Genomic DNA, 17805 nt, shown 5'->3' on the forward strand with positions numbered 1-17805 from the left:
TAACTTTTGAAGTATTTATGTTATAGTTGAATCGAAAAAGAAAAATCTTTAGTCAGCTTTCTCAGCTCGGTTTGACGTCAATTAGCTCGATTGGCTCGACTTGATAATTTCTATCCATTTTGGAAGCATTTTTTTTTACCCAATTTAGGCCAGAAATTGGTTAATATAGCAATTGTTTGGACAATTTATAATGTTTAGTATGATTTAAAATTGATTTTAAGATAATTAAGTGAGGTTGGCTTGAGGATAGGCTCCAAAGCTCAATTTTCATTATGGAACAAATATTGGAAGTGAATTTGAAGCTTAGGAGTCCAAAGTAAAGCCTAATGAATTCATTGATGTTTGAATAACACTTAACCTACCGTCTATGTACGTGTTATTATTTATGACATGATATTCTAGTGAATTGTTGTGATGCATGTAATTCCTATTGTTGATTCATGTTTATATGTTAATATGATCACCTTATACTCTAGGAGACACTATGAGATGTACCATGTATGATAGACAAGAATGAATATCACGAATATATATGTACGTCTCATAGGAAATTGATGTCATGATAAGTAAGGAAGTATTATTTGTATCATTGAATCATGATTCTTGATGTGAGACCTCATGCATGTTGTATGTAATACGAGCATGGATTACTTCTCCAGTATATTATATACAAATGTATACACGACAATATACACGCTCATTTCTCTTTCATGAGTTTTTGAGAGCATGCATTAGTCCATAGTTAAGCCTAGAAGTATGTTAACGAGCCTGTCAACAAGTAGGTTCACACATGCATGTGTGAATTGTGTGTAGAAAATATTATACATCTAACTCTACCCAAAAACGAAAAGTAGAGCTCAAATTTTAGCCATGAAAAATATGTGTTACTAGTCATGAAACATGTTGCATATGGTTGAATTTCTCGACCATATTAATACGTCACTATCTATCATATCCATCTATAATTTTGTACAAGGCTACTTCCATCATACACTCCGACTCTCTAACTAATCACATTTTTCTTCATCCACTCACCTCACAAATGGTATCAGCAAATACTCCGCATAAAACAGCTGCAAATCAGAACAAAATTATACACAGTCAAAAAGAGTGAAATGTTTTAGATGTCCTTTAGAACAAAACTAAAAGAAAGGACTCCGATTATAAAAATGAATAAATTTGTAACACCTTCGACATAGATGCTCGAAGAGAGACATCTTTTAAGACATTAAGAACACTATAGTTAACTTGAGTATAGCTCAACTAACTAAGATATATACACTCGATCAAGAGGTCAAAAGTTTGAATCCCACCTCCATATATTGTGAAACTAAAAAAATAATGAACCATACCAAGTCATGAATTCACGTACAGATAAAATACCAAATTGGTGCCAATGATAAACTATGCCATATGTTCTATACTTTCTTAATCTACATTTTAATAGTTTGTTTCGGAGAATTGAAGATTAAATTCTCTCATTTCTACGAGAATATTCTCTTCTCCCCACCATAGTCGTATATAAAGGTCGGTTTGGAATAACTTTTTAACTGCTTGAAAACACTCTCTTTAGACTTCAAAATTTTTAAAGCACTTAAAATATCATTCCAACAAACTATAAGTCCTAATAGTGGCCCCAAGTGAACCAAACTTCATTTAGCAATGCCTGTTTCGACTATCCATCCAGTTTTATCTCATCCTAACAAGTGAAATGCTGTAATATAAATACCTTAAAGATGATAATGATACCTGAAGAATCGCTACGTGTAGGAAAGAAAGCTATTAGGTATAAATGAATGCTTAAATGGATCACTTCTTGTATGAAATGTGCCTCGTCAAAACTCATGGGTTGACTATTCTAATATTTTGTATCCTAATGCTATATTGTTGCTAGAAGGGTGGAATGGGGCAGCTTCTCATCTTACAAAAGAAGGGAAAAAAAAAAAATTGCCCATTGACTACACTACCACAATGACAAACAAGGCAGGAAAACATCGAAGGGTTTAAACTTAAAAAGTCTGAAAGGACCCTAAACTTTCAATTTTGCGAATAATAGGTTCTTAAAATGTAAAAATGTCTGATAGGTCCCCAAACGTAAAATTTTGTAGCTAATCGATCCTTAACATCTTCTTAAACAGTAAAAAATGTCTGACAGGTTCATAAACTTTTAATTTTGTATCTTAATCACCTGACATCTTCAAAAAAAATTTAAAGACCTATTAAATGTAAAAAAGTTTATATGAAGTTGGGACCTAGTGTAAGATTGTATTAAACACCTCCAAAAACTTAAAAATTTAAAACACTAATACACACTTTTTTAAATTTAAAGACAAATTAGAGCTATGCCTAAAAGTTCTTAAGAATTACACTTGCCAACTAATGATTTTCTTTATTTTGTGACCTACTTTCTATCCAGAAACTAAAAACTAGTCACTAAAAATTATTTAGTGTTCTAAAACGGCCACAGTTTCAAAATCAATTTTGAAAGCTAAACAAAGAAGGTTCCTAATCACTGACATAAAGTTAAAAATGGAAAACTAAAAACAAACAAGTACGCTTTTTCTTCCCAGAATTTTGGATAGGTCAACTGGTGAAGGCCCTGAATTTTAAGGGAAAGTCATGAGTTCATTAGAGACCCTGATTTTAAAATATTGTAAGCATCTGACATCTTTAATCTCAAACATGGAGGTTGACCAATTCATGGGACTCTCGGGTTAAAAGTGGACAACTATTAGAAATTAAACTTGAAATTAATAACATATTGAAATATTGAAAGTAAAGTTGCAACTATTTTATGGCAGCTTTACCATAAACTCCTACAGCATACCTTCCATATAAACATGTAGAAGGATGTTATGGCAGCTTTGCTCTTCAGATCAACTGATTTGGCATGAATCCACAGAATTGAAGCCAAAATGACGTGTCCCGAAACCTAAAGAATGTATACAGATCATAGGTTAATTAATTTGATACTTCTTACTCTTTCTTTGACAGCAAACAAAAACTAAATTAATAGGAGACAGTTGAAGAAAGGTGGAAGATTAGAGATCACCAAATCTAAGCCAGGGTTAAAAAAATCCAATTAGTAGCAGAAAAAATGGTTACGGGAGGAGAGTAATTAGTGAAACCATGAACTAGGGACTTCCAATTTGAAGCAACGAAAGTACATGGATCAATTAGCTCAACAATTTGCATATTCATGTCTTAAAAAATTAAATTCTTTATTTGGTCCTTGGATTTGGAAGGAGTGACACTTCATAGAAAGCTCGATTCAAATATCCTTCATTGGGCTTCGACCAAGCCCATATGTGAGATCCCACCTCGGTTCAAGAGGAGAACGTAGCACTTTTTATAAGAGTGTGGAAACCTCTCTCTAGCAGACACGTTTTAAGAACCTTGCTGGACTAATTAGTGGCAGTCACCAGGCAATGTGCCAGTAAGGACACTGAGCCCCAAAGAGGGGTGGACACGAGACGGTGTACCAACAAAGACGCTGGGCCCCGATGGAGGGTGAATTGGGGGGTCCCACATCGGTTGGAGAAGGGAACGAGTGCCAGCGAGGACGCTAGGCCCCGAAGGGGGTGGATTGTGAGATCCCACATCGGTTGGAGAAGAGAACGAAGCATTCTTTATAAAGGTGTGGAAACCTCTCCCTAGCCGACGCATTTTAAAAACCTTGAGGAGAAGCCCGAAAGAGAAAGCTCAAAGAGGACAATATCTGCTAGCGGTGCGCTTGGGCTATTATACCCTATTTCCTATGCAAGAGCAACTCAATAATCAACAGACCACCTTTTCTTTTCCTATCCTTTAACTTAGGGACTGTGGAGGAAGCTTCTTTAGTAGTTAGGCTGGTACCTTGAGCTGCTTATCTTGTCAAAGGTTGTCTTGTCCTGTTTTTCTGTGGCTTAAGGGCAGAACCCTTTTGTGGAAAGTGTGAACAATATATGTCGATAGGGCATGGGACAAAATTGCCTTTACAAATTTGGAGCTCCAAACGTAGTCCTTTTAGCAACTAAGAGGGATTTTACTAACTGCTCTGGCTTTCGATAGTGTTCACTGTTCACCTAAATATTACATCCTTTCAATTAAACGTCCTTTTTCTTTAAGGAAAAAATTGAAGAGATTTACTTGATGACTTGGATAGTTTTTGAATTAGTTAACACCAACCGTGGCACGATATAAACGAACTACGTAATTTAAAAAAGATAACACACATTAACTAGGACTCTCTTGCGTTTTTTATACCTCAAGAAAAAGAAAATTTGACACTCTCCAACTTACACAGCATCAATGAACTAAAGCACTGCAATGTTTGTACTTATTAATATCTCTGTTTAATTTCCCTTTTCCAGTTCTAAGTATATCAAATTAAAAATAGCAGAAATTCAAGGTAGGTTTGGACTCATGCAGACCAGTTTTAAGAACTGTTTCCTTTTTCTTTTAATAGAACTATGATTATGCAGTCTGAGTATGGGTTTCAAGGAACCAAAGATTTACCGTTAGCAACTTGCTCCACGGGGAGGAAGATGCAACTCCCACCAAAACGGCAACACCATATGCTACTTCAAGCAATGAAATACAACCCCAGAACACCTGCAGAATTGTAATCCTCATGTTAGGGTATATGATTTATACACGTTTGTGTCAAAATGGGAGGTTCTTTACACAAAAAATAAATAAATAAATTGAATTACTCAACACTAACCCGCTCTTGTCCTAGACGTACTGTAAAAGAACGGATGCCAAATATCTTATCTCCTTCAATATCCGGAATATCCTAGAAACTCAAGTAAATTAACAAGTCATAAAAACGAGCAAGATGCAGTGTAAAGATATTTTTTTGAGTTGAACAAAATGTAGGAATACAAATTTGAATCTCTAATTGTTTGATCGAGAATATGTCTTAACCAATTAAGCTCTATTCAGGTATGAATCGAGAACAAACAAACTTTTGAAAGTCACTACATATTTTGTAATGGAAAGCGAAATTTTACCTTAAATAATGCTATAACCACTGAGAAGAAACTCATAAATGCAGTTGCAAATATCAAGGATCGTGAAAATACGGGAGGTCTTTGGAATACGTGAGTCTGGAAAACATCGATACATATTAGTCAACCCTGAGCATGTAAGTGCACCAAACAAAGAATATATGGAACATCTTTCAACCCCGAGCATGTAAGTTCATCGCATGTAAGTGCACCAAATAAAGAATATATGGAACATCTTTCAACCCTAAGCATGTAAGTTCATCGCATGTAAGTGCACCAAACAAAAAATATATGGAACATCTTTTAGTCAACCCTGGTTTTTATCGAAGTGTGAACATGATTTTGTGTCTTCACTGTGTCCATCTTATTTATATATCTACATATGTATTCACCCACGTCTATGCCCTCATCAGTGGCCCAGTTTCCAATCTAGAAAAATCAATGTTGCCGTGCAAAGAAACACACATAACGAGTCACAACATGACTAGAGCATGGATTGTAGGATTCATTATTTACTTAAAACAAGAGATACTTTTACCTGCATGTGCAGAAAAAAAGCAAGTTGCACAATCACTGCTCGAACAGCTAGAATGCACATAGCAGCTACCACAGCAAATCTCTTCCATCTCAATAGTGGCAGCTGAAGTAACAGAAAAGTTAAAAACCATCAAGGGTTCAATCTCTTCACTAAAATCAAATTTTCATTCAATTATATAGCTATGCACGCAATAATATTAGTTTTCATCAATATGAATCAATGGACAATTAAGGAGGAAGAAATTTTAGAATGATGAACAAGAAAAATATACTATTGCTTAAATTGAAAGAGCTCTAATAGATCCCTTTTTAGCGAGAATCTGAAGGATCGTCCAGTTCAGATAATTAAGAAATGATTATCTTGTCATTTGAGGCCAACATGCAATGAACATTTTTTAAAAAGTGTTAGACTATAAATTTTGTCTCCAAATTTTCAAGTTTGTGTCTATTTAGTCCTCATACTTAAAGAAGTTCCAAATATGTCCTTTTAACTTGTTAAGTAAAGCCTGTTTAGTCCTCATAATTTCAATAATTTCTAACAAATCCTCAAACTTTCAATTTTACGTGATTCTTTTAATACTTGCACAACTTGCTAATAGTTCAAGAATTATGTAGCAAAGTTTCTCCAAGCATAATTCTTCAATATGTGCTACATGCCACATAAGTTGAACTAAATGTTAATGGCCAAAGCGTATCAAACACAAAATTTAAAATTCAGAAACCTCATAAACTTCTAAAGCCTAAGTAAACACAACTACAAACTTTAGGCATCATTTGATAACCATTTTGTTTTTAAAAATTATGTCTGTGATGCTACAATTCTTTAGTAAGTTTTCACCTTCCTAGAAACATATTGAATTTTAAACCAAATTTAAAAAACAAAATCAAATTTTTAAAAACTATTTTCTTTTAGTTTTCAAAAGTTGATATGATTTCAGAAAACATTTCTAAAAATAGGTAACAAAGCAAGAAAACCATAAATGAAAGTAGTTTTTATAAGCTTAATTTTCAAAAATAAAAAACCAAAAACAAAATGATTAACAAATGATGCCTTAGAGATCTATAACAAACTCTTTGAAACGAATGAAATCATGGACCAAACTTATTAACCAAAACAAATTTAATTGACCAACGAAATTTTAAAGGGAAGGTTTATAAAAGTTGGTTTTGTAAGTCTTGGACGAGAGATTGGAAAAAAGTACTACGTAAATGCACTTTGGAAGTTAAAGGCCTTGATGAGGAGAAGTTCCATTGAATTGTGTGAAAGAAGGATTTATTGCACTTTCCGAAAATGGTTTTTGGAGGTTATTTTCTTTCGGACAGCAGCTTGGTCAGCTTCGTGGGAGTAGTTTTTGATAGATTTTTCAAGGAGCATGGTATTCATCAACAATAGACTTCAAATGAATACTCGACAAAATAGTAGCTAAGAGAAAGAACAGCACAATCATGGAGATGACTAGATGTATGTTAAAAAACAAAAAGATGCCAAATGACTTTTGGGGAGATGCTGTTGTTTCACCTATAAATTCATACCAGAAGGTGATGGTAGAAGGCATCACTTTTTTTTTAAACACAAACGAACTTTTCGTTGATAGATAAGATAGAAAATGTTTACAAACTCTCAAAGAGTGAAAAGAAAACTAAACAACAAAAGAAAAAGAGGATATGTTCAAATATTACAAGAGCCAAAAACCAAATATTGAAGAACAAAACTAATTCCACGAAAAATTATTGAAGACGAACAAGAAGGGTAGGAAGATGGGACCTTGAGAAACCTTTTGAAGTATTTCACATAATAAATGATAATCCATTTGGACTCTGGACGATAATTATTATTGTTTTCTCACAAGAAAATCTCTTTCAAATATAAGCTTAACATGATGCAACCAGGCTTATAACTGCATGTGAAGATTAGTTTACAAAGATGTTGAACTAAGCAAGAATGTATGTAAGCATAAAACTTCAGCCAAATGTGGCATAAGAGACACGAAGATGTATATGCAAAGCTGGAGGTTTACCTCTTTTCCTGGTTAAACTTTCCCATTAGGAGCATAAGATAATACATCAAATCAAGATTTCAGCAGGTAGAAACTATAGCCAGTTCAGACAAAATAAACATGCTTGATTTGGCTTTATCGTAGATAAGAATCAAAAAGCTAGAAATAACTAATAAGTTAAAGGAACCCACTCACATCAATGGAATAAGCAGTTCCAAGAATAAAGCTGACGAAAAGAGCCCAAAACAATGGCCATGAACGAACAACCCATCCCAGCCAAAAACTCTGTACAGAACAAAAGCATTGGAAGAGTAAAGTAGTTCAGAATGGAATCTTGGCGCCAATTAATTGTATTTCAAATACACAAAAGAAATTAACCATAAGAAGTATATTTACTACAAGCTTAGAAGTTATGTGCATCTCAAGATATAATTTATATCATAATTAATGAGGTGAAAATTTTAAAAGTCTTCAGTCGTGTAAAGATATTTTGGATATTTAAGCATCACAGATGTGTATATGAAAAGACAAGATATAATACTATACGAAAGATGTGCAAACAAATTTATAAATTTTTTAGTTTAATTTTTAATGATAATTAGAACGAAATTTTAAATATAGCTAATGAAATGCAATTTTCAAATCCATTAAAAAAAATGTGAAGGTCACAAATGTTTGAAAGATGATAAAATTTATAGTTATACTAAAATTATATAATAATTCAAAACCATTTAAAAAGATAAAAAAATAAATAATAATAATAAAAAAGTCATTTAAATTTTGAAAGGTCATGACAATTATAACGAATGTTATTTTAATTTAGCAATTAATAATTAGTTTAAGATTATAACTAAATTTTATTAAGATTACCGATGTGTATTAATTATACTTTAAAAATCTATTAAGACATAATATTACAATTAATGAATTACAATTCTCAAAGTAATATAGAAACCAGTAAGCAATTTCGAAATGTGTAAAAGATTTTATAGGTCTTTGCAAAGGCATAAATATAGTTATAAATAGTTAGTTTCAAATTGTAAATTAATTATAAATATTGAAAATCTAATTTTTAAAAAATTCAAAACAATTGAAGAAAATCAACCTAAATTAATTATAAGAGTAAAACATACAAGACAAAATTCACAACTTAACTTTGACTGATTATTTAATGAAATTAGTCTTTTATGTATGTTATTAATAATCTAAATTTGAAATATACTCTTAACGTTTCAGATTAATCATTTTATTATTTAATTCCTAAGTCTAATAATTTACTTTCTTATTAAAAAATAATTTCATCAAATAGTAAAATATTTTATATTAAAAAATAAATTTTTACCATTTTAAAAACAAATTTAAAATAATATTAGACCATGATTATTAAAAAAAAAAAAAAAAAACCCACTTGTTGTACTAAAAAAACCTAGTATATACATTTCTATTTATAAAATGCTTCAAATAAAATCCAAAAATATATATAAAACAAAAATTCAACAGGGATCTTGCAAATGATGTGATACATAATAAGTAATACCAGAATGGAAAATGTGGAGACAATCGCAACGCCTGTGCCAAAAGAATATTCTCCTGACGCCAAAGGAAGATATGGCTTGTTAATCTGCAATTAAGGAACATACAGGAATGGTTAAGCTGGAAGTCTTCTTTGATGCCTATTAGGAAGAATATAGCGAGCTTCGCTTTTATTGTTATTCAAACAGTATCCAGTAAATATCATATGATAGCTTGGCCTGCACAGTCATGGCACTTCCACGGATACATCAAGGATACATGTTAAAGAAAATCTATCTTTGAAATGCTCACACTAGTAAATTAAAAGGATTATGGTAATGTGTCCAATAAGGAGATCACTACACAAAATCATATGGGCAATATACTCTACCAGAAACGTTTTCAATGTAAAAACAGGTCCAAAACCATGCCTGCCAATATGTTCTGATAGAAATTTACCCATAAGATACTCTCTCAAGTTCCAGGAGAAAAAATAATAAAGCTTTGCGGACCTAGTTTACTAAAATATTATAAAATAAATATATATGAAGTACCTTGTCTATTTCGATGTCAAATAATTGATTGAGACCTACAATGTAAATATTCATAAAGAGGGCAGCAACTATAGCCTGGAAAAAAGTTTGCAAATGTGTTAATAATATACAACCGCCCTCAAAAACTCAAATTAGAACGCTCGCTTGATACATTACCTCCAACACTCCAGTTAAAAATAATGGTGACAAGTCTGATAACTTCTCAACTGCTAATAGAGAAACAGATACAATGCTCAACGCCTGCAAGCACAAAAGTAAGGTGTAAGCTGAAGATGAATATCTCAGAAAGAATGGAAGTAAAGAATAAGTTATTGGCCTAAAAGGACATTTGTTTTAAAACGTAACTGTACCAATAACTGTGTGTGGCCGTGAGAACCTGTAGAAAGCATCCAAGAAACTCTTTACAGAGCCATCAAAGTTTTTGGAACTTAAAACTTCAGAATCAGATTCGAAAGGCTGATTAGAGGCTGCTTTTCTAACTTGAATTATGTTGTCTTTCTTCTGATAGAAGGTATGTCTTTGCCCTAGTTGATGTGATTCAGATTCAAATTTCGCGCAACAGTGCCATTTAAAATTCTTCAGTGCACCAGGCCTGGGACCTTCAATTGTGACATGGGAATTTATGAGCAAGCATTCTCTGCCTCTATCCTTTTAAACAATTATGCTATTGTTTTCAGACCAGAAAGCATAAGAGCCATAATTGCAACCAAGAGATATACAATAATCTTTAGTGGTTTGAACACCACCAAGAACACTATCCTCTTCTACAAAAAGAATTCACCGAAGTCATCTTTGTTTTCAAAAATCCTCTTTCCTAATAAGTCAAAGAATAGCTCACACCGAGCAATTCTATTATTCTTTCTTTATTACTAAAATGTTGAGACCATCAAGAACTTTTTAGTAAAAGGGACCACCATGCAACCAAAAGGACATGATAGTGTCACCTCTAACCTGATTTCCAAGTGTTGAGATAAGAGCTGCTCCAAATGAGATACTCAATCCATGACTTGAAGAAGGAGACGAAGAAACAGAATTTCAATGATGGAATGAAATGATGCAAAAAGGAAAGGAAGGGCGGCCTGCCAACCACCCAAAGTGGATTACGAAAAACTTCTCTGCCTAGCAATGAGAATTGTGTACAAAGAACTTCACCCCAGACTATGAAACAGCTAGAACTACTAGGTTTTGGAAGCAATCCATCTTAACTTAGAATGCTCACCGAAAGACATAAATAGTTCCTTCAGTGAAGATGGGGTGGAAAAATACTCTCTATTCATTTGATTGATCTCATGAATACAGTGGTAAAACAACTAGTTAAAAAAATACAATTATACAGTCCAGTAGGAAGGGGAAAACCAGAAAAAAGAAAACATAAGAGGAAAGTTAGAAAAAATATATAAATAATAATAAATAAATAAACAAATAAAAAAAGAGAGAGATGCAAATGCGCTGGAAAAAGAGAGGAAAAAACTATTTAAAGAATAAGCCAGCTAGCAAGGGATCATCCACAACGACACTCCACCTCAAGCTAGGATGCAAATATCAACGGTTTTCTTCATGACCTTTATTAAGGATAATTAGAAGGGTTTAAAAGAGGACTTGGAGCGGGTGTTTAAGGATTCTTTTGAAAGAAGTCTCTTGGGTAACTCCTTCAATGAAACCTTTGTTTGCCTCATCCCTAAAGAAGTGTAAATAGGGTTAAGGATTTCAGACCCATTAGTCTGGTTATGAGTGTTATTAGATCATTGCCAAAGCTCTAGCTTTCTTCTACGATCTGTAAGGCCCAAGGTACTTTTATTGAGGTAAGGCAAATTCTTGATTGGGCTCTCATTGCTAACGAGGTTAACGAGAAGTATCAAAGTTGTGTCAAGTGGGAGTCATGTTCAATCGATTTTGAGAAGGTCTATGACCATGTGAACAGGAATTTTTTGAAAAGAAAAGTTATGGGTGCAGATGCAGGACTCAAAACGGTTATATATTCTATTCTCATTAATGGTAGACCCAAGGAGAGGATTCATGTCGTGAGAGGCTTGAGACAGGATGATCCTCTTCCCCTTTTCTCTCCTTGCTTGTTGAGGATACTCTAAGCTAGATTGCCTGATGGGTTGCGAGATTGCCTTTTTCCCTTCATCCTACTTGGGACTCTCCTTACCATAACAGAAATTCTCTTTCCTTTTGGGACCCTGTGGTGGAGAAGGGGAAGAAGATACTTGCTAATTCAAAGAGAAATGTTCTCTAGGGGGGTAGACTAACGGTTGGAAAAGGCTTTATGACTAAGTGGGTCTTTGCCAACGAAGGTGGTGTGTGGCTGATGACTTCAATGTTGTCTGATGGATGGCTGAGAGACATCACTACTAGAATTACAAAGAGTAGGAGGAAATTCAATCAATTGATCTTTGTCAAAGACTCCATCATGTCAATGGTAACTTCACTTGGACTAAAATGGGTGAAAGAATGGCAGATTCAAGGACTAATAGATTCTTACTCTATTAAGTCAGAGTCTAGAAAAGAGTTGGAAAGATTAATTCTCCATAAATCCTTGGCATGCTACACTGCCCAGGCCACATGGGCGTTAATTGGGAAGAAAACAAGCCCATTTGGAGTGCGCTTTACTCAAGTATGGGATAATAATGTCTCAGATTCAGTGACTACTACAAGAATCTGTTTGCAGATCCTGAAGGTCTCTGATCTCAGTATTTATAAAATCCACTCTATAAACGTGAAGATATTTCCTTAAAATTGATTCGAATCTTCCCACTCTTATGACACAGACTATATAAAATATACATACAGAGAATACTCACGTGGGCATTCAATGATATATCATCTTTCCTATTTTTGTCTCTCACATCCTCCACTTTTCTCTAGTTTCATTTTCGGTAAGGGACTTGCAACAAAATTACGGCATGTCATGGGCCACCAGTCAGTGACAAAAGGCCAACATCTCGCATCCAAGCACTCTTTTCAATGGCCCAACATGCAGACATAGACTACCAAACGTGCCTTACTTGTGTCAATCACACCAGATAATGATATTTGGTAGTTCGGGTGCAACGTTCTCCAAAATTTGGAAGATCAAAGATAGAATTTCTTATTCAAGGACATTCGTAATGTTCAGTTATTCATATTTCCTCTTCAGAGCTACCATTCAAATAAGGGTAAATATCTCATCTTCTAAGAAAAAGGTGAAAATCTACAATAACTAGTAGATCTAAGATTTTAAAATTTCTTTAATAACTGATATTTAGAAGAAAAATAGCTAAGAGGTAAGATAACTCCAACCAAAGACAAAGAAGTTATAGAACGCCCCCCAACATTGATTAAAGTACATAACCACACAATAAGGCTAACAAAAAGAAACGAATAAATAAATAAATTATGAATTCTAATTGTTTTTCAGAAAATGAAACCTTGACTGGAGGAAGATTCAATGAGACTGCACAAGTATTAAGATAACAATTGATATTTAATGAATATTCTACATCTATATTATCAAAAAAAAAAAAAGTCCTGGGTTTCCAATGATATCAAATAATACAGGTAGCTGTGAAAAATATAATAAGCAGATTCTTATAAGTTAAATGATTCGTTCTTTCTATTATGTTCTTGAAGTGAACCTTTATTACTAAGATCTGTCGAAATATGAGTAAAAATATATAAAATTATTCGTTAAGTTACATATTATTATCATATTTCGCATAGAAATATTATCAACTTAGCAAAAAGAAAAGGTAAAAACCATAATAAACAAAAGCAGTAATTCCCAGAATTGAAATTTCAAATTTTCGTTTTAAAATGAATTTTCTGAGAGCAAAACGCATTTTCCAGAGATTTAATTGACACCGACGCTTATGCCGCCTTGAATAATTTCTCCGCCTTCAGACTTATAAGACCAATAGGCACTTGGCAGGTTATCTTATATAATAGTTTCCAAATTAAATTTTATAAAATTACGACTCAGTATCTGGCTAAGACTGAAGTTGGCTATACGATTGAAATTATTGTTCTAACTTTTTTTCTTTTTTAAATCGTTGTTAAATTTAAAATTCAACTCTCAAATAGCCCCTTGGATGCCCGCCGCCCGGATAATCTCTTCCGCTGGTTCAATTCATCCAACTTGAACAATCAACAACAAAGTCTTTTGTCAATTGCGCTACCAAACATGAAATCAGAAAAATCAAGCAAAAATGACAAGGAAGCTGCGTGCGGCACTGACGAATTAAAGGATAACAGAAAAGCCGAGAAACGAAAGCGATAAAAGCAAAGAAATTAATATTCAAAGACAAATTGATCGTACTTGGAAGCGAAACATTGTTGACGTCACGATTCGTCCAGCCGCTTCCAATTCCACCTGTCGATCAGAACCAGCAAATCAAACAAATCAAACTCGAATCAGCTTCAATCAAGAAATACCAAGAGTATCGCGAGAACATCATCGAGTTTCTCTCCAAGCGCAAATGAAAACAAAGCATAAAAACTAAAACCAGGCTCGATAACAAAAATGCACCAATCAACAAGCAGAAACAAGCTTAAAACAAGAAGCTAAACATCCAATGGAGAAATCTAAGGTTAAACTAAACTGAAACAGCCTCAAACCACTTGGATTTGAAGGAAAAAAAACGGCATACCTGTGGCAAGAGTAATATGACTTCGATAGGCTCTAACGGACACGGAATCCATTTCTGAGGCAGCTTCCTCCTCCAAGAAGGAGAACAAAAAATGGTAGAGATTCGAAGCTTTCAAGAATGAAGAAGCAAAACTCAACTCACTCTCGTCTTCTTCACCCAAGCTCTGAACTCTCAAGAGTCTACAGAACACTACAGTGGGCTTTTGTTTATATATATATATATATATTTTTTTTTCGCTCTAAAATGCTCTTTTGTCGTTTTCTGTTCCGAAGTTGGGAAAATTTGGTAATTTATTAATTTTGTTAGTTACAATTTTAATAATTTAAAATTTTGCTAAATTTATAAAAAATATATTTTTTTTTTAACTCTAAATTTTGTTAAAATATTGTTTTTTTAACTAAAAATAATAATAAATGAAATTCACTTTACACGCTGTAATTTAATTATTTTGTTTTATTTCCCTTTTTTGGCACTTTTAAATGCTTCCTTTCTTAGCATTTTCGGTTGGAAAATGTAAAAGGTTTTGTATTTATTTCTTTTAATTTTAGTCAACAATGGTTGGCTTTTCCTTAATTAAAACTAAAAAATAAAATTAGGGATTACAAATTTAGTTAATAAATTTTTTAATTTTTATAATCTTATAAAAAAATAGATTTTAAATTTTTAGAAATTCTGTCGGTAGATTTATCATAATTTTTACATTTTTAATAGAAATTATATTGGAAAAATAAAATTATTTATAAAAATATTGGGTATTTTTGGGAATTATTTTGATGATTTTTTTTTTTTTTTTTGTACTTTTTAATTTTATAAGTTTATTAATGTTATTATTTTATTATTTGATTTACTGTAGTTTAGATCTCTCTAGATGGCATCAAGACATATGGACCTCGTCGATGGGGATCGAGATGCGAGTTGCATTGAGAGACCTTGGCCTCGAGCAGAGGCAAAGTCGAGCTAAATGACTTGGCCTAGTGTAGAGGCAAGTTGGATGTGTCGCAGACGATTAAACATGCACGCGCAGGCAGCGTGTGTGGTTAAACAAGCTTGGATTCCGCATAAGCGATGTTCGATTGGCAATGACAAACCTTGCCTAAGGTCCGACGAAGCCACAAAGTCGGGGCGAAAAATATATATGGGGTTTAATTCTCCTTAAAGCTTGTTGTGAGCGTGTCAAGATCACGACAGGATTAATGGTAGTATAAGAGAATTGTAACCCCTGAAATTTTTTACATGATAGTCCCTGCATGATTTGACTAATCACTCGTCCTCGTATTAGAAGATTATTTCACTCGGTAGTTGAGAGTCCATTCTCTTTAGTTGTAGATGTTCATTTGAACGAGCTAGGTTTCTCAAGCGAGATACCTATGCTTGACCTTTTTGGGAGATGCCACGCAAGGTGCAGGAACTGTAGGAGCTACGATACATCTGCTCGACCCTCTTGTTTAGCCAACCGAAAGAAGCTTTTAGTACAATATATTATAGTTAAGATTTGGAACTCTTGCAACTATGATAGAAAATAATCCTCATGTAAAAATAGAGAAATGTTATGTGAGAGTCTCACATTGGTTGAGGAGGGGAACGAAACACCCTTGTGTGGAAATCTTTCCCTAACAAACATGTTTTAAAGCCTTGAGTGAAAGCACGAAAGGGAAAGTCCAAAGAGAACAATATCAGCTATCGGTGGGGTTGGGTCATTACAAATGGTATCATAGCCACACACCGGACCATATGCCAACGAGGAGGCTATTCTCTGAAGAGGGTAGACACATGGCATAGGGGGTTGACACAAGGCAGTGTGCCAGTAAGGACGCTGGCCCTGAAGGAGTTGAATTGTGAGAGTCCCACATTGGTTGAGGAGGAGAACGAAATACCCTTGTGTGGAAATATTTCCTTAGCAAACGCGTTTTAAAGCCTTGAGGGTAAGCTCGAAAAGAAAAGCCCAAAGAGGACAATATCTACGGTGGGCTTGGGTCATTACAAATGATATCAAAGCCGGACGTCGAACCATGTACTAGCGAGGAGGCTATTGCTCGAAAATGGTAGACACGAGGCGGTGTGCCAGTAAGGACACTAGGCTCTAAAGGGGTGAATTGTGACAGTCCCACATTGGTTGGGAGAAGAACAAAAGACCCTTTCACCCTTTAGAAGGGTGTGAAAACCTTAGGTGTTTTATAAGACGCTAACTTTTTCGTTCTATAATATATTTTTTTTCAATATTCAAGTAAAACAAAATTTTATTTAAAAAAAATCTAAATAATTTAGTTGTTTATTCAATTGAAAATTAAGCATATATAGAACGGCGTAAACGTGCACGACTTTAGGTTGCTGTTCCGTTTCAAAGAATAACCTTTGTCGAAAAGGACTATTAGACAATATTATCTTTTTTATTTCATTTTGATTGGTCGTACAAAAGCTCAATTGATAATTATTTAATTTTTTAAAATAAACATTCTCAAAATCTAAAATTTAAAATTAAGTTAAAAATTATAAGAAAAGAAATATAAATTTTAGTAATAAATAATTAAAAAAGAAATATATTCAATAAAATAATTGAAAGGGTCACATGGTACGTAGGGACAGTTGAGCAAAAGGACGAGGAAATAAATTTAAAAAAAAATCACTAATTATTTCCAAAAAGGAAAAACGGAAATTACAAAAAAGTCCTCGCTTGTTATAAAATCTCCGTCCTTTTCTGTCTGCATCAACGTACCAATTAAACAGAGATAATTAAAAATCCAATAAATTAAATCAAAATAATTAATTTTTAAAATAAATTTCCATTATTAATTTTTTTAATTTTTTTATTCTTCAAAAAATTTATACTAAAATGACGTTACAGCTCAAATATAAAAATTTTATATATTTTTTTAATTATTATTAGTTAAATTAAGTAGATAGTTCTCTAAACATATAATTTTTTAAAAGTGAAATTAGATTTTATTAATTAATTTTAAAAATAAATTAATGGTTATAATTGGATGAAAGAATATGTTTGTTCATAAATGGAAAACTCTTAATATCTCGCGTAACATCGACTTTATTTTACTCTTAAAATGATTAAAGACAAAGTTGAAATAGTCTGTATCTTTAGCTAATTGAATTGAATTATTGTGATGTTGTTGGAGGTTAGGTGAATTGAATTATTGTGATGTCCGTATAACATGAATTTTTGAAACCTAAATTGTAATGTCCCATATTGGTTGGGGAGGAGAACGAAACACCTTTTACAAAAGGTATGGAAACCTTCCCTAGGAGACGCGTTTTAAAGCTTTGAGGGGAAGTTCGAAAGGGAAAACCCAAAAAGGACAACATGTGCTGGGCACCAAAAAAAGGTGTATTTTGATGTCCCACAATGAAAAGTCCAAAGAGAACAATATCTGCTAGCGGTAGATCTGAGTCGTTACAGTGTAATAGACTATTAGCCCTAATCAAGTTCTTGCAAATTATTTGATTCATTTTGTTTGAGCAATTTAATTAATTTATATACTCAACAAACTTAACCTTTATCAATTAATACATTTTTCTCATTATAATCAAATATATGTTTTTCATAAGAAGGTACATCAATTTTAACAATATTATG

General features: G+C 33.2%; 1 protein-coding gene across 1 annotated transcript; it reads right to left on the minus strand.

The window, feature by feature from the left end:
• Positions 1 to 797: 797 nt before the first annotated feature.
• On the minus strand, positions 798 to 14404 carry LOC111444351 (homogentisate phytyltransferase 1, chloroplastic-like). The gene is made up of 13 exons (XM_023082431.1): positions 14220 to 14404; positions 13889 to 13942; positions 9937 to 10190; positions 9748 to 9831; positions 9592 to 9666; positions 9063 to 9146; positions 7721 to 7810; positions 5530 to 5631; positions 4995 to 5090; positions 4706 to 4777; positions 4498 to 4593; positions 2828 to 2932; positions 798 to 1073 (listed from the first exon to the last, which is right to left on the minus strand). Exons 1-13 carry the CDS (start codon positions 14269 to 14271, stop codon positions 1032 to 1034), a joined length of 1206 nt encoding a protein of 401 aa, XP_022938199.1. The 5' UTR covers positions 14272 to 14404; the 3' UTR covers positions 798 to 1031.
• Between the last annotated feature and the right edge of the window lie 3401 nt (positions 14405 to 17805).

Source organism: Cucurbita moschata, unplaced genomic scaffold (genome assembly GCF_002738365.1).
Source record: "Cucurbita moschata cultivar Rifu unplaced genomic scaffold, Cmos_1.0 Cmo_Scf00006, whole genome shotgun sequence".
Lineage (NCBI taxonomy): Eukaryota > Viridiplantae > Streptophyta > Magnoliopsida > Cucurbitales > Cucurbitaceae > Cucurbita > Cucurbita moschata.